Genomic DNA, 26,482 nt, shown 5'->3' on the forward strand with positions numbered 1-26,482 from the left:
TCATTTCTCCACTTTCTCCGTTTCCCCACCTCCAGAGAGAAAGCTCGTACGGCTGAAAAAACACACACTCTACTTTGTGCAGCATATTGCTTATTAAGACATTTGCGAAAACATAAATTAAAAATACTACAGCTTGTCGTTTATTTTTTTCTTTTTCCGCTCCAACATCAGAGTGTTCTGAACAGAATCTAAAAGAATATTAAAATAAAATAAGAAAACAGCACAGTGTCCCTCAGTCTGGCTACACAAAATGAACTGGATTCCCCCGTTTTCTTGGTATGACCCTCCGGGCTTGAAGTGTACGCAGCGAGCACACAGATACGTTCACTGGTTGAGAAGAGCAACGTATTCTTCAACACGTGTCCTGAGTTTGGTCAAATCATGTCAGTGTGTTTTCATATCATGTGTTGAATGACAAGACATCCGCTCAAGATGGCCGATTCCATTTCAGCCTTCGCTTTCACTAGTGTTTGCGTCTCCGCTCGTCTCCTCTCAGAAACTGTGCAAGTGTGTGAAAAGTCGGGGAGGCGGTAATCGTTTCCTTCACCCCACAATCAGGCATGTGCTTCTTGTTTGTGGCCTTTTTTCCAAATCAAAAAATTGTGGAAATGATTGATCCGATGAGGCGACTGGAGCTGCAGGCAGAGTGAAGGACAGTGTGATACGGCACTAGAGGAAAATTCAGGTGTTTTAAGTCACAAGGCATGCATGTTAACACTGAAATCACTGAGAGTCCCCACCAGAAGTGTTTCAGCTGTGACGTGTGTAGGATGTGCTGTGCGTGGCTCTTCTCAGTCTATTTTGGTTGTGTGTGTGTGTGTGTGTGTGTGTGTGTGTGTGTGTGTGTGTGTGTGTGTGTGTGTGTGTGTGTGTGTGTGTGTGTGTGTGTGTCTGTCAGTCAGTGTATTTCTTTGTACAGGTGAAGTTTTGTAAAAGTCCTGCTTTTGAACTGCTCTTACACTAATATTCATTTTAGATATTTTCAATGAATGGAACATACAAGGGACGTTCGTTTGAGTGACATTTTATATCACAATTTTTTTCAACGATCTGAATTTTCAGTGTAGAAGAAATGCATAAAAAGGAGGACTTTTACCATCACCAGCACTGTATCACGTGTGTCGTATGTGCATGTGGCGTGTCTCAGCAAGTCTCATCAAGTATTGTGTCCATCATTCTAGCAGCCTGTCTGTTTCCCTCCCTCCTCTTTAGGAAGCACAGGAGGCGCTGCGTTGGCGTTGGGGAGGGTCAAGCTGGGGTCACACGCGTGGGGAGTATTTAGGGTTTCTTGGCACCTCGGTGAAAGATTTCAGCTCATAAGGGATCCCTGTGTCCACTTCGATGGATTTGCGGGAGAATAGCAGCCGGATATCATTGTGCAAGTAGATCTTCCCAGATTTGGAGCTCTGGAATCTGAGGAAACGAGAACCAAGCCCACAAATGTGTTAGCAAAAAAAAAAGTCTAACTCTACTTAAACCTGGAAAAGTACTGTGAATGCACAAACAAGTTTGTACTGTATAGTATTCAATGAAAAATGTGCATGAACTGACTGGTGTGTAACAGCATAGAAACAACACTATAGCTCCTCTGTGTTCCAATCTTATTAGAGATATTTCAATTCAACTTATTCTTGTCATCTAATGATACTTTTCACGTCATCATCACGGACGGAAGCAGAAATAAAGTCAGGCGATGACAAAACATCAGGTATAAAAAGTAATGCAGACAGCTGAAACCTCCGCCATACCTGAGATGTATCAGGTAGCAGAGAATCTTCTTCCTGTCTGGCACTCTGCCCCCGGGGGGCGCTTCGCCTTTCCCCTCGACGCCCTCCTCCACGGGTACCAGGAAGATACGGTGGCGCAGGAAGGTCATGTGATTAACGGGCATGTCACTGAAGTTGTAGGTCACCAGGAACATCTTCACCACAGTTTTGTTGGGATTAAATAAGGTCTGGGGACAGATTTCAGACCGACGTCAGCATTTCAAGCAGCAGAAATAAGGCAGCAGGCCATTCAGTGGTCAAGAGGTTAACATTTCTATTCAAACCACGACTGCTCTTAGTTTCATGCTTGCAATGACATTAATATAATCATCATGATATCAACATCTTCCATATAAAAACACTGTGGTAACACCAGTGAGATATCTCTGAAAGATTCATAGGTGACCTGAGCAACGGCTGCGATGAGGATGAAAGAAAAGACAAACTCACCACTTGAATGGTCCCTGCTTTGGGTATGCTGTATCCTTTCTTTCCAAGAGGCTCGAGGGATACCACCCCCTGTGAGGGGCAGAGACGCTGCACTGATTACATGTCCACAATCACTGATTCTTATTATTTAGTGCATTTGAACAGCAGTGACCTTCTACATCTACACCTTTTCATTCCTGCCTTGATCCATTGAAACACATCAGGTTATGCATGTGATCCAAAAATCCTCAATGAGAGTGGATTATTTCTAAAATAATATCATGCTGTAGTTGCAAAGGAAGCTACACAGGGAGTCATACAATGTTGAATGGCACGTTTATACACAGCAATTCAAAGTCAACACGAGGCATGAAGCTGAGAAAGTGAAAACAGCTGTTTCCAAAGGTCCAGTGTAACGGCACACACAGTCTCTGTAAGCAGGACTGAAGTTGTTGACATATTAATGCCGGTGCTTCCTGGCTAAGGACATGGTGAGCTTATGATATATGGTGATGTATGTGATGAATATATAGTATTGGGTGCAGATAGGAGACAAAAGGCTTCATGATTTATTGTAGGCAGGAAGGAAAAAAAACGCCACATATTTTTTACATCTGGTTCCACAGAAGAAAGCCAACGGCGTCTTGCTGAAGCCAGTCCTATAGCTGGTTTTGTTTTGTGAAGTTGTCCTGACTTTTCATACAAGCAAACACACTAGCTGGCAATAAAACAGGGCTGTTTTGTTTGTGCTTGACTAAGCCTGCTCATGAGCACACGCAATATCTGGCAGACAGGCAGACAGACAGACAAACAGACAGGCAGGCAGGCAGGCGGGCAGACAGACAGGCAGACAGGCAGGCAGACAGGCAGGCAGACAGACAGACAGGCAGACAGACTGACCAGGAAGGGTGATGGTGCGCTGTGCTCTGAGATGTCGTAGTATGTAACCTGCACCGGCAGGGTGACGTGCTGTGGGCAATACGAGCCACTGGCGCCGATCTCCGCCGTGAAGCCTTCGATCCGGCCCGACGGGGAGAATCTTCCTTTAAGTATGGACTCCTGGAACACATAAGAAAGAGGGGAGAGAGGTTATAGTTGTTAACAGGGGCCTTTTAAAACTGTTTAGATTGTAAAACTCAAATTCTTCATGAAGTACTTGAGCATTTACTGCTTCGGTCTGGAGTCAAGTTTGGCCAAAGAATCAGAAAAACGCCTTTGGACTGTGAAATCCATAAAATTCCACATTTTGTATATTTATTTTAATCAAAACCAAAGAAGTAGTCAACACAGTAATAAAATATGCATCTACAGTCCAACGACAATGTGAGCCAAGAAGAGGCTACTTTGAAAGAATTAAAGGAGCAATGTACGATATACCAAGAGCACTCATGCTTTTATGTGAGCGTGCAACACCAGCTAGATGCTGCTCTGCACTGTCTCATATGGCAGTTACAGCCGAAGGGAAGCTCTGGCCCCTCAGGTAAACACTGTACGCTCTGTCAGCATCTTTGCTGTAATTTGTAACGCTGTTAGCACTGTTAGCTGTAAGCCATCAACTCATGTTGAGGAATGTTAAGAAGAGGAAACCTAAATGCTCCCAATCTTGAATCTTGCATCTTTAAATTGTGAATTAACCATTTTTGCCAGTATATTATGATCTGTCTTAAAAGTAGCTACACAAATGAGTACAGCAAATATACATAACTTAATGTAATTTTGGAATAACTTATTTTCTGCATGTAACACTGTTGTAACTGTTGGTGTTACTGTCCACCCTGTCATGTTACTTCTGATTATAGAAAAAAGCCAAAAGGCCAAGATGGCAACAGCCAAAATGCCATATCTTAACCAACGGGTCCACTTCTTATAAACAGTCTCCGCTTGCTTCTCCTGAAGTTATGAAGTTATTAACGTGAGAAGTTTGTACCTCGAAGTTGCCAAGGAGCGATCTGCTGATGGAAGATGACGGCCAACTGGAACGCGTGGAGCGGCCGGTGTCCGTGTGTCTGCCGCTGCGCAGCTGGCGACTGAACACACACACACACTTTCAGATACCATGTCTTGTTTATATGTAATAAAATGATGTAACTTATGGAAATATGATGAGCACTCACCTTTTAAGCCGCAGTCCACTTTTCAGCCGTCTTCCTGATCTTGTGCAGTCTGTGGCGCTCTGGACAAAGAGGAGGAGAAAAAAGAGGGAATTATGACTTGCTTTTCTCTAATATTATCCTGATATATATCAGCTATTCACAAATAAGTAACCCGCTTGAAATATTAAAACTGAAACCCTCACACAGAAAATAAAGATACTCAAATGAAGATGTGTTATTGTTTCCGTGTTCCCATGAGAGTAACTTATACATGTAATCGTGTATTTCAGGTGTTCTCTTACTTACTGAGCACTGACTTATGGATGTGGCATCACACGCATACACATTCCCCATTTCCAGGCTGCTGTTCATCGTAAAGGCCACCACACTGTCAGAGGACTCGAGACTAGCCACACCTGTGCTACCTGCTAGCCATTTGCTCATAGCAGACCCTTCGCTCATGGTAAGCTTATTGGCATCAGCCAACCCTTGGTTACACCGACTCTCTACAGAGCCCGCAGCTCTTTGTCAGCTCGTCGTCTCATCCTCGCGCTCGACCAAAACCACAGGCGGCATTTTAGAAGATCCTCCTGTCTTCCCCTTCTGTGTCTCTGAAATACCTTTTTCCGAACCTTTATTTACTGAAATATCACCTGTGACAGTATAGCCAACCTTATTTTCTTTAACTCTTCCTTTCACTGTCCTCTCTGTCCTTAAATTACATCCACGAGACTTTCTTACATCTGCTTCTCTCTGCGCTTCCCTCACACACACTGTAAACACCTCTAGTCACAATGAGCCCATCACTGTATGAAACCTAACCAGTGACCCCTATTGTCACCTTTAGCACACCCCCATCCCACAAACACACACACACACTCAAAGCTCTTTCTGGCCTCCCAATGTTAAAAAATTCACTTCCAGAACCATTTTTAAGCAGCATGTATGTACATTTGTGTGTGTTTGTTGTGTATGAGAGACACAGCACACTCATGTGGGGGAACAAAGGACTCTCCCTCAATGGGTTTTATTCTGGAGCTACTCAGCCTGTTCCAGCGTGGCGTGATAATGAGCCGGCCGTCACTTCATTCTTTCACATTTACTATTTATGTATGCCTCAGCCTCTTTTCCAGACCGTCAAGGCTCCCAGATGTCTTGCCATCCATGACTTTGAACGGCTTTTATTTATTCTGTAGTCAAACCTTCGCATATGATGGCCTAAATGTTTTTGGTCTAAACGCATGGTCTTTGCATGTAAATGTGCACATGCTGGTTTTGATGTATGCTGCCATAAACTCAGCTTGAGCTTCTTAATAGAACGGATTTATCTGATCATTTAAAATATTGCTTCCTTCAAGTGCTTTATGATATGACTAATGTTATGATCATAGGAATATTTTGTTACATGTATATATTTCAGACTAAGTGCATTTCAGTCACCACGTGTACTAACTAATGTTAAATTAGGTGTCTGTGTCAAACAAATCAGTCACCAATGGGTGTTACTGTAAGTTGTAAAAGTTAACTATTAGATCAATAGTTGGAGCTGTACGCTGATGCATTTGTTTTTTGGTAAATTAAATAATTAAATTTCCACGAAAAAAGTATGTGTGCTGACCTTAGGCCGGTCCCATGCAGAGGGCAGCAGGTGGTTCCAGTAAGGTGCAGCCTTCCCATCAGTGCTCCGACATGAGGCCGGCCCAAGTCCTGGAGCCAGTAATGACAGCCTGCTTCTTTTGGATGTGGAGGGTCCCTCGTCTTCTGAGCACGACTCCCCTGTGTCGCTCGGGGAGAGCAGACGCTTTTTGGCCGGCCAGTGGCCTCCAGAGGATAGACGGTGGCCATTACTGCTGGGAGTTTTCTCCCAAGAAGACAGGCCATTAGAGGATGAGGAGGCAGCCTGGGTGGCACTCCGCTCAGGTGGCGAAGATTCAAGTCCAACGTCCCATTCGGTGGCCTCCCCTGGCTCCTGCAGCTCTGTGTGGTGCGGGGGGGAGAAAGGGCCTGGAGGGCTGGTGGGACTGGCAGGGTTGGGAGTCTCATATGTGGACATGTCATATAAGTGGGGGCTGGGCTGGCCCCCAGATGAGCCGTTACTACAGCTCTCATTTGCTGGGCTACCTAGTGAGTAGGTGGGTGTGTGGCCCCCGTTAGGTGGCTCAGTCCTGGCTGAGCTACCGTGGGAATGGCCCTGGTCACAGAGATGTCCATGTGGATCACACATTGGGGGTGATTTAGGTGAAAGTGGAGCAAATACATCAGGGATGGGCCTGTCATGATTGTGCTGAGTTGGGCGTCGGGAGGGGTTGTGGCTCGGGGAGAGGGGTGGAGATCTGGGTGAAAGTCCCCCCTCAGAGTCTCTGTGCTCCATCTGTGTGCAAGAGTAACCGGAACCAAGCCCACCAGGGCCCGTCGCTAACCCCATCCCAACACTTTGAGCTGGAGCTGGCCCACACAGCACCCCTCCCTCCAACACCTCCTTGTCCGAGATGTCCCCCAGGTGGGGGCGCTTATGAGTCAATTGTGGCTCCTCTAGCCCTCTTTTCACACCCAAACGGACAGGCCTCTGCTGGGTATCAGTGTGGGATTCTGTGGAGGTAGAAAATCCACCCAGCTGGGAGAAAATTGAGAGCTGGTAGACCTTTTGGAGCCTCAACTCCTCCTGGCCAAAGTGCCTGGGTGCCCCCAGTCTGACACCAGGATCTGGGCCCTGTGTTGGGGCTGTAGGTGGAGGCAGGTCCCCCTCCTGGGCTGGAAGCTCTAAAGGAGCCTTTTTGTGGGCTAACTCCACGTGAATGTGCCGCATGGTTTCTATATAGGATAAGAGTCTCGACTAACTTCCAATAGGGGCAAGTAGATCCTCACAAGTGTGAGGAGGCAGTAAGATGTTACACAAGAATAGGAAGTCCTATACTTCCTGCTGTGATGTCGTCAAACAGTGTGAATTAGGAAGCTGAGCCGCACAACACCTGAGAGGAACAAAATACAGCATTACCATTCAGGACAGATTTCAATAAAGCAGTTTATAACTGCATGAGAGATGGAAAACATAAAAGAGCATGATAACATTCTATGGACAGGAAGACAATGAGCCTTTCTAACTCAACAATCACGTGAGGACATTTAATGACCGTCTCTTACGATCTTTGAGTTCTAAAAATACCTTAGTTGTATCACAGATGGCAGATTTTTCTCCATATTTGAATTTAATTAATGCTTCATATTGTCGTGGTGTTATCTGAATAAGGTGTAGATACCAAACGTTTTCTGTTTAGAACATTTTAAAATGATCTTGCCACAACAGCAAAGATAGAAATCAGAAACTTATAGACATAGTTTGATTGACCAGACAATCTAAACACCACTCGAGACATTTCTGCTTTAAAATAGTGAGACAACACAGCTCTTTAATTGCTTTAATGGACCACTAAGCATAATGCAATTTAGGCAAGGCATAAGTCTAATTTGTCTCAAGTGTAATTTAATCAAATATTGAGACTTTACCTGAGATCAGCATCTTACCTTTGTGCCTGTCCTTGTCTAATTCTGCCCACGTGGACAACCTGCATCTGGCACAACATCTGGAGGTTGTGTCTAAAATGGGCTACTAAAGGAATCCATTCATCTCCATGGCATCGGCTATGAATCAACGCCAACATCCCAGCATAGGTAATCAGTAAGGACTCCACCGGAACAGGAGCAAATGAAGTGTGATCTGGGGAGAAATAAAAAGGGAAAAATAAAATACAATCAACGAACTCCATGATAGATAGTATACTTTAAGATTGGAAGTTACTGCAGCGTGTTTATATATAATGTATCATTGCAACAGAACTTAGATATTCCACTTTGGACTGCATGGCTGTCGAACACCTTGCCAAGGATAAAACAATGCAGTCAGTTGGTCAATACACACTGATTGCATTAGGTTTGTTTGTGTTCCAAGAAAGGCCCGAAGGCTAAGACTTACCACATGGGCGGAGTGTCAGTGATGCAGGGGGCTCCTGAGAGTAAATGTCTCTGAACTGGAATTGGAAATAACTCTATTGGGACTCCCTCTGTGGTTGGCTGATAGCCAGACACGCCCTTCTTGGTCCCCTGGGCGTGGGGTGTGGCACATCTGTGGCATCATGACAGGGTCATTCCACCCAGAATCCCTGAAGATCACAATGATATAGAAAGAAAGTCAAGTCAGTGGTCAGTCAGTTTATTCACACTTCTCTTCCTGATAAAACACACATTATGACAGATTTACATTTTCAAATTGACCTCAAAGAGAAAAACACACATATGTTCTCATACCTGTGCATACTATACAGACATACGCTGGCGTGGACAAAGGCACACGTAATGTGCAAACACGGCAAGTAAGGATGTCGATATTTAAGTCTGTTACTGAACTTGAGAACGACAACACAAACGACAAATCAATCAAATAATCACCTTATCAATTAAATACACAACAAGTCATCTGAGGGAGAAATATTGGCCTCGTTCTTTTTTATTAAAATTCTCAGCACGAACACTCGAGGATCAAACATGGAGGAGCCACTCATGCAACAGAGAGCTGCTTTTTCCAGATTGTCACTGAATGGTGCTAAGCTAAGAGAAGCGGGCCGTTTCCCGACCTACTTGGACCAGAACTTGGGTATGTGGAGGTGGGGGGTGGGGTGGGTGTCACAGTGAGCCATCGCCATGGCAACCAGAAGCCCAAGGATAACGGCTCCTTTGTGCTCAGCCACAAAGAGGGAGAAAGAGAAGCAGAGCTGGAGAGAGAGAGAGAGAGAGAGAGAGAGAGAGAGAGAGAGAGAGAGAGAGAGAGAGAGAGAGAGAGAGAGAGAGTGTGTCGGGATGGGGAGGGGGGGGGGGGGGGGGGGGGTTGCTGGGGATAGGGGAAGACCAGCAAAGATGCTCCTCCAAGAAAATATCTATGAAAATGGCCGTCCTCCATGATGTGTGTAGCCAGCCAAACATTTCATCAGACGAAGGCCGAATAACCCGAGCAGTAATTTGTTTGGGTTTACACATTTCATCCGAAACTTGAAAAGCAAAATGTGAGAATTGGAGGAGTTGTGAAAAAACCCAGGAAAGCTACTCTGATTGACACCCTACTGGCCCATATACAAAAGAAGAGAATTACAGTCGGTTGCCATTTAGTCTGACAATACAACAACCAGTTACTTCACTTTCTAGCACTGTATTATGAATCATCATGACGATCATGATAAGTGATGAAACAGGCCCAGAGATCAAGCAAGAGCAAAGCTGGTCAGAAAAAGGAAATGTAGAAAACAGTTTTGTTAATAGGTATTTTCCACTACTTTGAAACACACTTGAAATGGATCCACTGGTGAAACTATAGGGATGTTGAATGAAATCCTCAAATTGCTTTACAAATATGCAACGATTAAACTGATAGACCGCCTTGTATTATTCACTCCATGTGAACTGCAGCAGACGTTTAAATGACGTGGCTGAAGGATAGGGTTCAAATGAGCATGTATTGTATCTTTTCTCAAACCAATTTCTCCATTCATTCGTGACAATACAGTCTTGGCCTTCAACAAGGAGGGAGGGATCATCTGTCAAAGATGACACAAGAATGAGAGGCTCCAGACAGAGGGACATGAAAGGGGAAGTAGAGACAGACAGACCCTCCCCCCCATACATTATAATAAGTGCAGTATAATGGTATGTCATCAGTTAGATGCTTTTTTATCACTGCAAACAAATAATTGGGTGGAGATGATGTCAGCAGTGAAGCCTTATGTATTACTCACGACCTATGGTCCCTATGCTACCGTTTAAAACCCACTTTTGCAGACTTACTTCTCCTACAATTCTAATAATCCAGATGGGGCAGGTCTGTTTTTTTATTTACACCACAGATAAAAGAAAATCTAAAACAAATAACCTGCTAGTATTTTCTAACATCCATTGCCTAAAGGCCATACATGTGCCAATGCTATAGCTACTGCTTGGGGCTGGAATCAAGAACGTGGCAATATCTCTGAAGTTACACATCAACTGCTGCCGACAAACGCTGTAAAGTCAATATGTCTCTGGGTGGAGGGACACTATTGGACCAAACCAGAACTGCCCCAGTCAAACAGGGATATCTGGATATTCACATTACCCAGTAAGACGTATTTACTGAATGCGAGCTCAATCAACACAACACAAGGAATCACCTCCTCCCGTTTTGGCTCCCCCTGAAGAAAGGTGAGTCTCCACAGCGAGCACCCAGTGGCGGCGGACACGGAGTGGGGGATGGGCAAGAATGGGAGAAGAGTCAGCAATGAGTGTTTATAGTCACTGCCTATGTCATAGCTCACTGGGAGAACCCATAGGCTATTTGATAGTTCCCACTTGACTTCTGACCTTGTTTTGAACTAGCTGAGCAAGAGGCTGGCAGAGGCTCCCCGAACCTTTTCAGGCTTGATCCAGGAGATGACCACTCTGGCTTCACCCCAAGAAAGGCTTCAGGTTGCTGGGCCTGTTGCCAGCTCAGAATTGAGAACCTCAGAACTCTTTTGCATACTGCATCACTGAACTTTGTAGTGGTTTTAACACACACACACACACACACAGTCAAACATAGGGGGGGAAAATTGTCTATAAAACTACTATTTTTCAATAATCTAGACATTGTTTTCAGTCAGTGAAACACACTGGATTGAGTCGAGTGCACCGCAATGATTGATATACTGTGCATCAACAATATTGCAGCAAACTGAGGGCTGGTCCACGGAGTGGCACAGCAAATTATGTTGTGTTTGATTAATGTGGTTTTGGTCCTTATTTTCCACCAATGTTCATACATTCGGGAATAATACAGCAATATGTACACATGATGGATGTAACCACATGTCACAAGACATTTTTTATATTTTATATATATATATAATTAATTGTTTATTTATTTGTGTATATCTTCAGATTGAAATGAAAACATGAGCTCATGCTATATCTGGTGTCTCTCTGTGTCTTACACCATGGCGTCCTGGGCCAACCGTCAAGCTTCATTTAACACACATGTTTCTTCTCCGACATCAATCAAACACTCCATCAAATGCATCTCCAGCATTCCTTTCTTGCTATGTTTAGCTCTTTGGAGCTTAGCTGTGTGTAGTTTTGACTTTTGACTTCTTTTTGACTCAGAGAATATTTTTCTTAAAATCTTACTTTTTCCTTCACAAACCAATTTCCCCCATATGGGTAACTAAAACATATCGTTCTCATAACCAGAAAATCACTGAAGCATGCAGATTTTACACATCATTGGCAACCAGGATGCAACCTTGATGCAACATCTGCAGCATCTCCGGAAATAGCCCACAAAGCAATCGTTCAAAGGAGACCGAGTGAGAGTAGAAATGACAGATAAAGGAATTGGAAAGGCCTGACAAAAGGGAAACACCCAGGCAAACAGAGAGGAAGACACTAGGAGCAGGTAGAGCCTATTTGCCTATACAGTAGTGCATAGACCAGCAGGGTGCTGTGCATATCAATGAACCCTTAAAGTAAAACAAAAAACAAACACACATTTCTTGAAAATTCCTGTGGACAAATAACTGCCTCAGCAGGGCTACAAAATGAAATGTACATGATTAATTAAATAGAACGGCTCAAAAATACTTTATCATAACTGATTAATTAACTCAAGCTAGTCCTGATAACTCAGGTTACAATTACACAACGGTCTTGCAAAAAACGGGACCGTGTTTGTTTCGCTTTTTAAAAAGTTTTGCGTTGTGAAAACGATCCACATGCACAGGGATCCACAAAAAAACAACCTAAAATGTTGTAGTATGCATTGGCCCAGGCCTAGATCAGGATCAAAATGAAAACAGTCATACTTACAGAAACATTGATATGGAATTTGTTCTATAGAAACAAGCTAAAGACAACCATGTATTTATTAACTGATTGTATCCACAACATAAGGGAAATACCAGGCAAATCTAGGAAGATTTAGTTAAGATAACTGATCAGGAAACAGTTTTAAAGTCCACAACGGCATCCCAACCGAACCAACAGCACCAGGAAACACTAGCACAGTCATGTATAAGGACGGGTCAAAAGGTTCAATACCTTTGACTTGAGCCTATTTTGGAGCTCAAACATTTCGTTCAGGAGATGGTCATGGTCTTCAAGAAGGATATATGCTGAGGTGTTGGACTATTTCAAAATCTGAGTGATCCTTTAAGCCAAAGAAGGCTGTGGCCAATAGGTCAATAGGTCAAAGGCCAAAAGCCTTAGGTCAGATGACTTGTAGCACATCAGGGGTAGCAAATGCATTTCATTTCATCACCGTGTGAGAGGTGGTGTTCGGGGTGGTAAGAGGTGATCTACACGGGCTAATAAACAGCCTGTGAGGAGTTCGTTAGACTAGTCTCATTGTGGTGGTAACTTCAGTATCAGCATGTTTAGCAAAAACATCAGCAAATCATACAGAAAGTTCACTTAAGTCCAGAGTTCACAGCCAGCACCTATCTTCAGAAAATACCCTGATATTTGGCCTGACACACACACACACACACAGAGTGGCTCCTGAGGGAAGTTTCAACTATTGTCAACATAACTATTGTCACATTTTCCTCGCCTTGTATTCCATATTCTTCCATACAACGTAGATCACCTTTGATGCTGTGCACAAATGCAATGCCACAGTAATTAAAAAGCTTGGTTGTTTGCGTTTACTTAAGGGCATCATTTTGTTAAATGTTATTCTGGATGTATCGGCTATGACAAATCGGTTCATTCTCAACCCCGCTCATCAAATGTATTTTTTTTTCCAGTCAATGACATAAGCTCTTCACCTTGAATGGGCCTTTTGTAAACAGTCTTCTCTTTAGCTGCAAGCAACACTTTGACCTCCTTGTGGCTTCAGTCCACACAGCCTATAACAGAGGAGCAGTAACGTCAGCATGAAGTTAGCCGCCCCAAACATGCCTCGATCGCGTCATAAATGTTTGCAGATCCCCGCCCGAGCTGCTCCCAGGCCTGTGCCGTGCCTGGAGGCTGATAAACACACATGAATGTGCACATTCTCCAACACAAGAATATGCTTCTGCAATCGATCACCTGTTGATTAGATCACATGAGCCATCTAGAGTGTCCAAATCTGATGCCACTGTGGGGAATGAATGACAACAGACTGTGTGTGTGTGACAGAAAGACAGAGTCAGTGTTTGGTACAGGAAGCAACAATGAAAGAGCAGAAAGCGACAGGAGGAGATAACTTCAGCTGACTGAAACTGATAACGCTCTTGAGTGAGACGGTGTTACACCAAACACACATACAGTAGTCGGGCTGGGGAGTCATGGCGGTCTAACCTAAGCTGGCTCAGTGACATATTTGCTGAGAATGCTGTTTGACATGGGGTCCCTTTCTGTCTCCCTCCCTCCCTCTGTCTGTCTGCCTGCCTGTCTGACTTTCATGTGGCCATTTTAGGAGACGTTGAGTCACCCGAGCCCAGCTGACAATATGACAGGAGCAACATTATTACACTTGGCTTGATCGGCAGCAGAACTTGTGACACTCACCCTCTTAGGAAGATGAGGTTTTATCTCACTGTGTCTCTCCTCCGTTCCTCTGTTTAGTCTGGTGGCCGGATGGTTACTGCTGCCTTTTCTCTGTGTGTTTCTATCTCCACTGGGTCAGGCTGCTCCCTCTCTGTCGGCTCTCTGGTCTGCTGTCTCTCTTTGCTTCCTTCCTCCTGAATAGGTGGTGTTGAGAAAGACAGATAAGTCAACTTGTCCTGTCTCCCTCTGCTTGTTTTGACACAAGGTGGCCCGACAGCCTGCACTACTCTCTCTCTGTATTTTGTTTTCTTCCTGTCTACCTCTCTCCACCCTCACTCACACACATAGCGAAAACCCATCAACAACCCTCACCCCTCACCCATCTCACTCTTTCCGTCCCTCTCCGTCTTTTCTCTCTCACTCCCCCCCACCCTCTTTCTTCCTCTCTCTCATTCACGCCCCTCCAAACTATCTTGAATGCTAAAGGCACTTCACATGCTAGTGTGCCCCCTTTCCTCTCCTCCTGTTTCTCCTCTTCCTCACCCTCTCCTCTCTTGCTCTATCAATTCACAGGCTGCTCCTTTCAACTCTCTCTCTCTCTCTCTCTCTGCTTGTGTTTTCTTTCTGTCGCTTCCTCTCAGCTGATAGAGCAAGGCGTGCTTTGCTCACTCAGCAGTGAAGGCATACAGGGGAAAGAAAGAGAGGGGGGTGCTGACAGCTGATTGGCTAGAGAAAAGGGGGGCCAGCTGAAGTGGCTGTGGTCCTGATTGGTCGGGGGGAGGGACTGAAGGGGGGGGAGGCATGGGGAAACAAAACCCCGCCCACCTGCTCCAGCTTGGCCATTTCTGCAGCAGAGAACCAGACCAAAGAGCACTTTCCTCAAACGATCTGTGTGTCCTTGACAGCTTCCAGCATGTTAGTGTTTAATCTCTTACCATAGTGTGTCACTGCCCAGCCCCCGCTTTGTTTGCACGTTTGTGTGTGTGTGTGTGTGTGTGTGTGTGTGTGTTTGTTACAAAACAACAGTTAATAAAAGGAGGCTAAAGCCTCTGAGAATAAAGATGCAAACCTCTGTTTGCCGACAGACGAAGCCACCGTGTGCGTAGCAGGGAATGTACACAACGTCCACACAAGCAGGAGGCTTATCTGCTACTGGAGTACAGACAGAGAATGAAGTGTATGTGAAAACGTTTATCAGCTGAGGACCGGGGGCAGCCCTCAGCTGTGTGTGTGTGTGTGTGTGTGTGTGTGTATTTTGCCATCTGTGATCTAATAAGGAACGGCGTGTTGACGAGGCAAGAACTATTTCTTACAGAGCGATGTGGTTAAAGTATGCACCGTGCCAGCGGCTCACCTCACATACACTGCGGGTGAAGATTAAAAGTTAAAAGCACGACTGCACCCAGCCCTGTTACAGTCACAAACACACACCTACCCAGTTATGCATTCTCTTTATTTAGGGAACCAGGGTTGACTTGTTATCCTATATGTGCTGGTCGAGCTATTAATAGGTTCGTCTCACATCTTTCCATCACCGTCTCTCTCCGACTCCTCATCAATCGCCGGTTTAGTTTCCCCTGCGTCTGCGTGCGTTATCTGTTATGTTATCTCCCTCATACAGGAGGATGGAGTGAACGTGCACGTACTTTTGTGGAGGTTTTTCTAAACCACATCAAGCAAACTAAGTATAGAGGGTTTGATTTATTTAAACCGATGTGATATAAATCGTGGTTAACATGTGGTTGAGTTATCACACAATAAGGAAAAATTATTTCTACTGATCATGGAATAAAGAAAACCTCTTTGCTACATCAAAATCTGTCACACCTGCCACGTTGATTCTGAACTGCATTTAAAAACTCATACAGCAGATCACTGTTTTTTGTTCATCTACCATGAACTGCGATAAAGATCCCATGTTGTAAAAAGGAGAAATTTGAATGTATTTAAAGCAGGTCTAAGTGCTATATAAATAATGTGTTATTGACTCCAACTGATGTATATCAGTTTCAGCTCTCCATGGTGTTTAAAGATTTGTGTGGAAATATGTCCCTGTTGTTTTGGTGCATGTGAACAGTAAAAGTGTGCAGAGATGAGGAAGGAAAAACAACAGTCAGCTTAGCTGCGTACCAAATATAGAGATGTGGGGATAGGGGAGAAAGGGAAGGGGGCGGAGAAGGCGGAGAATAGAGATGATAAACTGACAATGGGGGCATATTGAAATGCGGCAAGAAGCCTGTAAAAAAAACCTGTATAGGTGTGTGTCTTTCTGCTCTGAAGCAGCACTGCTCTTTGTGGACTTTGTGTGACAACACACCTCTGTCCCTTTAAGAGCCCAAGTTGCCTTCCATATTTGAGAAAAAGGGGTGTGTCCTCTCTATGAAGTCCCTCCTCCATTCAAGGGCACTCTTAAGTGCAGCTGAGGAGAAAGAAGCATTGAAAACACGCACTCATTCACATTCCATCAAACACATGCATTGATGCACTCCTGAGTTGAGAGCACTGGCAGCGTTTGTTTTGATGTGTAGATCACAATGCTGGGGTTGGATACAGTTACGGCTTGTGAAATGCTGTGTTACGCGTATAGAGACACACACACACACACACAGACCTTGTTTTTCAGAGCCCCTCAAAGTGACACCAGCTGTGTTTTGGGGGGTTTCACTCGCCAGCACTAAACAGTCACAGCCTTCAAAAACGTAAGAGTTTCGATCATACTCCTTCCACCCAGAACTTACTGGAGTGTTTGGTCACAAACAACCAGTTTTTAATTTTTGAAAAACAAGTTCCAAATCACCCTCCTTCTTTGGGAGGGAGAGAACAAAAGGAGAGGAAGGGGGAGGTGGAGGAAGGGTGGGAAAGTAAAGTGTATGAAGGGGGGGCTGCACATGTTGAAAGAGGCATGGACCCCTGCGTGTGTTGGTTTCTGTTGTGTGTAAGCAGTGCGAACGCACATGGAGATATAAGAGGTGTACAACACTACGATTCCTTGACCTGCTGGCTCAGATCCATTTGGATTTTGTGATGATTAAAGTGAATTATACTGTAATAAGGTAGAAATATTGTATGGCTGGTTTTTACAACCACAACCATCGTGTGCCAACCTTTTTTGTCTTTTGTGTCACCTATCAGCGCGTTAGTAATGTATGTGATGTGTCTTGAACGTCCCACTTTTCTACTGCAGGCAACTTCTTCTTTGAATGACATGCTCACCTGCCAGTTTGACTTCTACAACCACACCCAAAATCCCTCAACCACAACTGTACCATCATCAGATAGACGGTTCCTGCAGGTTGTTTTCCACCCCAGTGGCTGCCTTATGTTTATACTTCTAGAGCGCTGCAACAATCCGCTGTGATGAACTCTCTGTGGAAGGGTATGTTTGACCAGCTGCCTGATGATAAATAAGTCTGAAAAGAGGCATGCCCGTACACACATTTGACTTTACTGCCAAACTTTTCTATCAAGCGACCGGATTGATATGATGGTGTCTATATGGGTTCGGCTTAAATTTAGGACTGAGGTTAGATTTAAATCAGGCAGCAAATAGACATCGTTGGACACAGACTTTCCGTGCGCCCATTTTAAGCACCGGACTATCCAAATAAAGCATTCCTCAAATAACTTCTGTTTGTTTTTCCATTACCAAATGCTTCACAATCCACTTCTGCAATCATTTCCACCATTCGTGACTATTCTGTAAGTGTGACATTTCTTTCTTTTCTGCTGGGATTAAATGCCCCCCAGAGAATACTTAAGTTTGGTGTCATCAGGTTCAATATAGTCTTCCTTTCAACAGCGATCCATCGCAACAAATTCACTTTTATTTTCAAATATATTTTCACCTCACACTGACATTACGTCATTATTTTGTTACTTTCTTCTGTTGGATATCTAATCCTTCCACTCGCTGGAGGGTTACTCTGCGATGCCTTTCAGTGGTTTTATCAGCGGGTCAGAAACAGTTAGGACCTTTATGGTTGGCTCACTTTTGCTGCGGGAAGATGGGAGTAAAAGGAAAGAAGGACACACTTCTTTAGTTGTAATAGTTGATATGTGCAAGGCGGAAGGGGAGTGCAATGGCAAGAAATGCAGAGATGGGGAGGAGTGTGGCACCCTGAGTCTTGGTGACAGGCCGGGCCAGCTCAGAGGATGGAATGTTCCAGAGAAATATGTTGCCTATTCATGGAGGACAGGAAATAAAGCCCCATCTCTCTCCTCCCTTCCCTCTCAGTGCTCCCTCCTTCACCCTCAATTCAGCTGCCTGTCGTTTCACCTCACTCTCCCCGTCTTTGTGAGTTCCCCCTCCTTCTCCTGGCTTTTGGGTATGTTTTTCTGTCCATCTTACTTCAATTGAAACTAAGTCCTTTCCCCCCCTTTCATGCTCGGGGGAACCCGCACAGCATGGCGGACCGGTAGCGGTTGGATGCAGTCCAGACTGCCATCTGGGCATTGAAATGTAAAGATCACTCTCTGTGCTGTTGAGTTCACCAATATCTAACCAGCGAATATATTAGTATTATATATACTAATGATTGGTCACTAGCACCAGTGCATGCTGGGAGACGAGTTAAAGCTTGGCTCATTTATATCCACATTTGTAGAGGAAACAAAGCACCACTTCACAACGACCTTAAGGAAGAGCGTTCACCCAAACTTGAATCACAAGCTTTCACACGGGCACGTTCATAGACACCCACATACACAGAGAACGGCTCATCCGTTTTGGTCTGGCGGCTGTTCCAGGGTGAAGGGCAGAGAGAGGTCCGGCTAGGGTTAATCCAGAGATCAGCCCAACACATACACACAGGCTTGTGTGCGTTAAGCAGCAGTTAATAATGAGAAGCTTTGGTACCACAAGAGTTGTTTGAGCCCCATGGAAAGGCTGCCCACACTCATATCCAAGTTGGCAACCAGACGTAACTCAAGCTACCTAAATAAGCTGAGCACAGCTCCATTATGTCTGAATATCAAATTACATGCAAATGCCTTTCAGTTTAATGTTGGCATGCCTCTCTGCATGAAAATATGATACTGGTGCTTTAATTTTAAACCCAAATCCAAGCAGCACATTAAACTACAATTTTTTGGAAATAACTGCCTCACTGGGTATCAGTGTGGGGTTTCCCATATGTCATCAAAATAAAAAAATAAAAACATTCTTGTTCACACTGATGATACACATAATGATGACTAATTGGTCACATTGTGAGATGAATCCTGTGAGAAAGCTTGACGCCAGAGAAAGCAACAGTGATCATAAGTTGAAGGGTCATTTCTTCCGCCCATCTGGTGACCGTTTCTCAACTATGTCATGACAAAAGGGACCATGCCAAGGACTCGGATCAGTGCAGTTTGGACAAACACATCCGTGGCTCTGGTGAAACGCACAAGACTCACTAGCAAAAAAACACAAACATTTACAGCACACTAATGTGCCACAACTATGAGTACACAAATAAAGACACAGATATGCCGGTGATAACCACAATGCTCTGTGGAACACACACACACACACACACACACACACACACACACACACACACACACACACACACACACACACACACACACACACACACACACACACACACACACACACACACACACACACACACACACACACACACACACACACACACACACACACACACACACACACACACACACACACACACACACACACACACACACACACACACACACACACACACACACACACACACACACACACACACACACACACACACACACACAATATTATTATGCATTTCCAAGAGTGGGAATCACAGTTATCCACATGTGAAATTGTTTTCCCCATTCTGTATAAAAGGCCATTTAAAGGGACAGTTCAACACAAAATCAATAATATATGCTTTCTGTCAAATATAAATAAAATGAGCCCCCCTAAAATGACCTGGTTATTTAAGATAATCCACCGATCTTGTTGTGAGCAGTTTTATGTCTGAGAGAAGGCAACTGACATCGAAACAATCTAGATTGATAAATAGTACTACAGGTAAGAGGAAAAATATGTATTTTGATTTGGGGGTGAAATGTCCCTTCATGGTCAACTTTGCATGCAAAGGCCCAGGCCTGTCAGACACACTCAGCCTCTACAGGATGGAGGGATGGGAATAAAAAGCAGCCCAGAGAGGCAGGCGAGGGGAATGAGACTAATGACAACGTACTGCAGAGTAATGGACAGAGAGAAGAAGACGAGGTCGCAGAGAGTGAACAGGTCTTAGCTCGATAAGCTCTGTGTTGACCTATTTAATGCACCGTTATGCCTTCCAACATCTACTCATTCATTCTGGGACATGTGTGGAAGCCATTTCAACGAACAGAGAATAATAGAGCCTGTGTATGCATGTCATTACTCCCAAACATACACACATTTAAAGCTTTACACAACACATCAAACTAGTTTTCTTCACAGTATTTTAAATCAATAAAACTCATAACAACAACGACTGCCAATACAGAATTGATGTAGCAAACAATATTGTGTGGCCAACCGTGGTTTCTGAGCTTTGTTGTAATCATGACAGGTGACAATTTCTAATGATGTGTTTTGTCCAAATATATTTAGTTTAATAATAAATGAAATCATGAAACAGAAGGGCTGTACGGTGGTGTAGTGGGGAGAACTGTCGCCTCACAGCGGAGGGTCCTGGGTTTTCTCCGGGTTCTCCAGCTTCCAAAGACATGCAGGATGGACCTGTCTGTCTCTACATGTCAGCCCTGTGATAGACTGGTTACCTGTCTGTCTCTACATGTCAGCCCTGTGATAGACTGGTTACCTGTCTGTCTCTACATGTCTCCCTGTGATAGACTGGTTACCTGTCTGTCTCTACGTGTCAGCCCTGTGATAGACTGGTTACCTGTCTGTCTCTACATGTCTCCCTGTGATAGACTGGTTACCTGTCTGTCTCTACGTGTCAGCCCTGTGATAGACTGGTTACCCGTCTGTCTCTACATGTCAGCCCTGTGATAGACTGGTTACCTGTCTGTCTCTACGTGTCAGCCCTGTGATAGACTGGTTACCTGTCTGTCTCTACATGTCTCCCTGTGATAGACTGGTTACCTGTCTGTCTCTACATGTCAGCCCTGTGATAGACTGGTTACCTGTCTGTCTCTACGTGTCGGCCCTGTGATAGACTGGTTACCTGTCTGTCTCTACATGTCTCCCTGTGATAGACTGTTACCTGTCTGTCTCTACATGTCAGCCCTGTGATAGACTGGTTACCTGTCTGTCTCTACATGTCAGCCCTGTGATAGACTGGTTACCTGTCTGTCTCTACATGTCAGCCCTGTGATAGACTGTTACCTGTCTGTCTCTACATGTCAGCCCTGTGATAGACTGGTTACCTGTCTGTCTCTACATGTCAGCCCTGTGATAGACTGGTTACCTGTCTGTCTCTACATGTCTCCCTGTGATAGACTGGTTACCTGTCTGTCTCTACATGTCTCCCTGTGATAGACTGTTACCTGTCTGTCTCTACATGTCTCCCTGTGATAGACTGGTTACCTGTCTGTCTCTACATGTCTCCCTGTGATAGACTGGTTACCTGTCTGTCTCTACATGTCAGCCCTGTGATAGACTGGTTACCTGTCTGTCTCTACATGTCAGCCCTGTGATAGACTGGTTACCTGTCTGTCTCTACATGTCTCCCTGTGATAGACTGGTTACCTGTCTGTCTCTACATGTCTCCCTGTGATAGACTGGTTACCTGTCTGTCTCTACATGTCAGCCCTGTGATAGACTGGTTACCTGTCTCTACATGTCTCCCTGTGATAGACTGGTTACCTGTCTGTCTCTACATGTCAGCCCTCTCTTTTGAGAAACATGAGCGGGCTGCATCTACCAATTGTTTTCTTACTTTTGATCTGGCTAATCCTGAAAACATTTTTGAATGAAATAGTATAAACAAAGAGTGGAAAATGTTTCTCAAAGCCTGGATGTCATCAAGACATAGAAACCTAAAAATATTCACTTCACTATAAGAAAATGTGAGGCTGGAACTAATGTGATAATTAATCCTAATAATGAACAGACTAAGTTGCTGATTATTCTTCTGTTGTTCCAGCAAAGTCGTGGACGGCCGGAGAGAAAACTCCCTGTACAGGACTGGATATCACAGCGCTTTGTCTCTCAGCGTGTAATGTCAGACCATGTTGGTTTATTCAGCAGGTGGTTCTGTCACCTAGCCATCCTCCTCTCTCTCTCCCCGGACTTCTGTTGTCAGCTGTGTTAGTCGGGACGGTGCTACTAGACATTAAGCCACCAAACACAAAAATGGCACACTTGACAGGGCTGAAAATTCCAAATGCTCTCGCAAAAAGTGTGATGCTGCTTTCAATAGCATGAATGGAACATCAGAACATTTTACTTATAATAGGTTTAAGCTATAAGCATTGAGTCAATTATATACACTGTCCTTTTTCATTCATTGTTTTCATTCCCACCATTCAGGCAACTCCAGCATGCAACTAGCAGTAACCATCCACCCTTTGCGAGGTCAATCAGAAGCAACATTCATATTCAGTCCTGGCTGAAGTGGGCTGTTTGCTTGGATTTACCACCTCATTATGTTGAGTCTTCAATCCATTATGGTATTGTTGCATTGGGTCTAATTGTCTCGCCACTATAATATATACTATATAAAATAGTATCCTTCATCTCAATTATTCCAAGCATCCTTGAATTCATGGACAGGCACTGAAGGGTTTGTATAGAGGACCAACTAGTTATTTTTATGCACAGACTGTTAAGTGGACTAAGTGACCTTGAATGGTAAGCCTGAAGCTGGGTTTAGTTAGTTAGTTAGTGTGGATGTGTAAAGACCCGAGGCTTCAAGGTTAAACTGGTATCTGTCAAAGCTGCAGGTGCTATTTTAGGAATAAGCCGTTACGAAGAAAGAGAGAAAATGATTCAAAACTAAATTTAAAGTGTGATTCCAATTATGACTTCATCTCCTGACACTCATGTTTGTGCAAGTCTCTTACCAGTATGTCTTTAGTGTGAGGACATTTGGTTGTCAAAGGGGAAAGCAGACACATGTTTACACAGTTAATGTTGCCCTCTGACCTGTGCTCTTGTTAACCGTTTCTTTCATCTCAACCTGCCTCTGCTCCGTCCCAAGGTTGAACGAGGTATCTTGGAACAAACAGCATCAAAATGATTGGCTCTTACTGCAGCGATTGTGAAACCCTGGGTTGGGACTGCTGACGAGGTCATGAGATGATGCATGGAATGTAAAACTTTCAAAACATCCCATAGTGCCATACACTGTCTGTAATCTCTGTGACTGATTTTATAATCTTAAAAAATATGAACAATTCCAAAAACAATGGATCAAGAAAGATAACAAAAAACACACGTTTATCACTATTTACCAGTCGGTGCAGCACATACACCTGCAGATCCACAAGGTTTATATTTACATATAGAAGGGAAAGCTACATTGGGTAGAAGCTATTCAAACAAGTACTTTTTTACTTTTAATTTAGGACAAAAGAGACATTGTTGTAGTCTGTCAGTATACCAGTCTGCACTGGTTCTTAGTGTTGGCTTAAGGTTATGCATTTATAAATCAACAACATGTATTCCCATTGACAAACACATGCTTATAACATTTGCTGGGTTTTTTTTCTTATGAAAAACTTGTTAAATAGGTTTTTATTCAAGATATGACATTTAGCGGCCATTATGATGCAATGAGGCCTACAGTACACACACACCCACACACACACACAAAAGAGAGATCAATATAGCCCACAGCAGTGTTGAGTACTGGATCTAACCCACATAATCATCTGTAATCTCTGACATCAAATCCTGCAGGGACACATTGGAGGGCTGACGACAAGCCTTCATCAGCTCAAAGCGTTTAATAGCCACCCCCACTTTCCACACGCATACAAAGCTCTGCCAGGTTCAGATGCTAAATGGGACCTCTGAACCATAACCACTCAGTCAGATACCCATAATAGGTATATTGTATTCAAACACAGGGTGGGTGTACAGAAGACCATGGTATGAATGGTGTCCCTCAACTCTGAGTCCTTAAAGTCACTGATTATATAATATATATTTGACTGTAGCTGAACTGCAGGTCAGGTAAGAAGAGTGATTTGCTGGTAAGACAGAGGCTGTATTTGTTAGTGGGAGCCTAATCTATTCAGACCGAATCAGTAGAAACTGGGCTCTACCAGTCACGCATCATGTTGTCCATAACACTCTTCTGAATAGCCTAACTAAGAATCGATGGCTCCATATATTACCATGAGCTTCTCATTACCACAGTCTTGATTAACTCAATGTACTTGGCTGGGCAGTAAGCATAGAAGAGGTCTGGGGTCAATTATATTAGCAGCTATACTAGATTCCTGGCTTTTCCTTCCGTGCTGAAAATGTCCCAACACTTATCCGTGCAAATGTTTTGATCACGCCCTCCCTTCCTTCCTTTTCTTTTGTTGGGAGAAGATTTTCTAAGTTTCTTTGTCTCACTTCAATAGACTGAAAACATTTCTTCTCTTTCATTTTCCCACGTGTGTTGTAGCCGCGTTTGGGAACTTGAGTCAGAGATTGATTGTGCATGGGACATGCCTGGACTCAGGACCCAGGCCTGCTGAACAACACGCACCTCGCCTTCAGGGTTGGTTACAGCAAAGATCTGCGTGACGTCACACTCAGCTGAGGACAAAGCCCACTGGTTTCTCCCAGACTGAGAGGTGGGGGGGGGGGGGGGGGGGGGGCTGTCAGAGCAACGCAAGGACAAGTGAGGGGGGAGAATAATGTTGACTTATTGCAGCTGGATTTGCTGCAGCAATGTGGGTGTGTGTGGTAATCTCCTATTTACATACATGTGAGACAGCTGATGGATTCCCATGTAAATGATGCCTCATGTGTATGTAGATGCCATCCTGCCCTGCTTGGATAACAATGGGAGGCAGTGCATTGCAGCTCAGCATTACAACACTGTAACAACCGACTCTACTCTGACACTATATACATATTTTTGATTAATGTTACAAGGCTTTAGTGCCAACACCAATGCTCCCTTCGCCGCATGATACAATGCAACTCCCAGGTGAAATCAAAGGGAACAATACGCCCACAGCACTCTATCCGCTCTCCAATTGCAGTGATCGTCGTCATTCCACCCGCTGAGTTATGGTTATAACCTCACAGATTTAAACATATGCTAGTGCTGGTTGATCCCTCCTTATTGCACAGACCATAATATGCACAATGAGGCCATGAGTTTGCATTTCTAAATATCGAATATGTGCATGCATACACACACAAACACACTCATGACGCGGGTACATATTTGAGGATTTCTATCACTTTGTCCCTAAACACCGCAGACTGCAAGCGTGCATGCACGCGCTCACGCGCATAAAGAAAGAGTGAGGAAGGCAGACAAAGCAGGGAACGCCCCCTGCACCCTGCAAGCTACTGTCAGGTCATCAGCTGGTTTGGGCTGGATTCCAATCATTCTATGCTCAGATTAATTAAGAAAATTATATCTGTGGGGACCTGCACGCCCAGAGTACAAACATTCCACTACAAAATAAACAATACCTTTGTACAAAGTCCATCCATCATTAAAGTGCACATGACGTAGACGATTAAGAGGTAGCTATAGCAAGCAACACTTGTGAAGCCTACTCACCGAACAGAAAGAACAAGGTGGACAGAAAAAACACAGCCTGGCAGCTTGAACTGACGCGTCCCCGTCGTTCAGGAGTTTGGCCTTTTCTGTCCCCTCTCTGCCGTGTTGTCTGCTGTCCAGGTAGCTAACGTTCCGGGCCGACGTCGAACTGGAAGCTAAACGCCGTTAGCAACCGTAGTTGGATGTGCGACGGCTAAACTACTCGGGCAGACTCAGTCTCGTCCTCCCACTCTGTCTTGCCACATAGCTCGCTCGCTGGCTAACCACGTCCCTTCCTCTCCGTGTCTGCCTTTTTTTTGCGCTCGCAGCTGTTTTCGCTGTTTCAACCTTTGCCTGGAATTCCTCCTGTCCCTTTAAGCGACAACGTTTCCGGGGTCTGCTGGTGAATATATAGGAGGCGGGACTTCACGGCCAGCTGAGCGCCTGTCATTTAAGCGATTGGCTAATTCTATTCCTCTGAACCAATCGGCTTTTCGGAGATTACGCCTTCTTTCAATAATGCAGATTTATTCAAAAGTTCCGTTCCGTGATTGGACTGTGGATTAATTTAAGAAACGCCCAGTACACGTGCTTTTTCTCCCCTCCCATTTTTCAGGGCAAAGGAAAGGATGGCTGTTGTGCTGACGCTTCGGCTCGTCAATAGATCCTCTTAATATTTAACCGAAATACTACAAACCAAGATCTGTATGACTGCACACACTTTATACGGTTATACGGCACTGACATCAATGTGTACTAAAGTAAAGTACTGTTACGCTCTCAATCAAATGAGCAGATGGTAATCCGTTTTCTCCGGTTTGTAGTGAATCATCCATAGCCATGTTGTCACAGATCCAAGAATAGATCATCTACACGTTGTCTATTCCCATATTGCCTTGCAGCTGCACCGGGCTCCACGCCCATCCACCAAGTGCACACGGGGGCCTGATTATACCTTACCAAGGAGAGGAGGCCTGTGCAGATATAATAAAGGCCGACTGTG

At 44.3% G+C, this 26,482-nt stretch overlaps 1 protein-coding gene across 3 annotated transcripts; it reads right to left on the bottom strand.

Annotated features, from left to right (window-relative positions):
• On the bottom strand, positions 1 to 25,853 carry atosb (atos homolog b). 3 transcript variants are annotated; one of them, XM_084025347.1, is made up of 11 exons: positions 25,501 to 25,848; positions 13,838 to 14,010; positions 8,259 to 8,445; positions 7,811 to 8,003; positions 5,907 to 7,257; positions 4,310 to 4,368; positions 4,123 to 4,222; positions 3,096 to 3,254; positions 2,217 to 2,285; positions 1,749 to 1,954; positions 1 to 1,413 (listed from the first exon to the last, which is right to left on the bottom strand). In XM_084025347.1, exons 5-11 carry the CDS (start codon positions 7,092 to 7,094, stop codon positions 1,260 to 1,262), a joined length of 1,935 nt encoding a protein of 644 aa, XP_083881473.1. In that variant the 5' UTR covers positions 7,095 to 7,257; positions 7,811 to 8,003; positions 8,259 to 8,445; positions 13,838 to 14,010; positions 25,501 to 25,848; the 3' UTR covers positions 1 to 1,259. The 3 variants fall into 3 exon arrangements, with proteins under 3 accessions (XP_083881473.1, XP_083881474.1, XP_083881475.1); XM_084025349.1 differs by lacking the exon at positions 1 to 1,413 and adding an exon at positions 1,601 to 1,638 and having other exon boundaries at positions 1,699 to 1,954; positions 25,501 to 25,853; XM_084025348.1 differs by lacking the exon at positions 13,838 to 14,010.
• Positions 25,854 to 26,482: the final 629 nt, after the last annotated feature.

The sequence above is a fragment of the Eutrigla gurnardus genome, assembly GCF_963514095.1.
Source record: "Eutrigla gurnardus genome assembly, chromosome: 13".
In the NCBI taxonomy this organism is placed as follows: domain Eukaryota; kingdom Metazoa; phylum Chordata; class Actinopteri; order Perciformes; family Triglidae; genus Eutrigla; species Eutrigla gurnardus.

Bases quoted from the DNA above. Each gene is read 5' to 3' on its own strand.
- atosb (XM_084025348.1), bottom strand. From the start codon at position 7,094: ATGCGGCACATTCACGTGGAGTTAGCCCACAAAAAGGCTCCTTTAGAG. The intron at 4,369-5,906 runs GTCAGCACACAT...CTCTTTGTCCAG, and splicing joins CTGCATGGGACCGGCCTAAG to AGCGCCACAGACTGCACAAG. The intron at 3,255-4,122 runs GTACAAACTTCT...TATGTGTTCCAG, and splicing joins CGCTCCTTGGCAACTTCGAG to GAGTCCATACTTAAAGGAAG.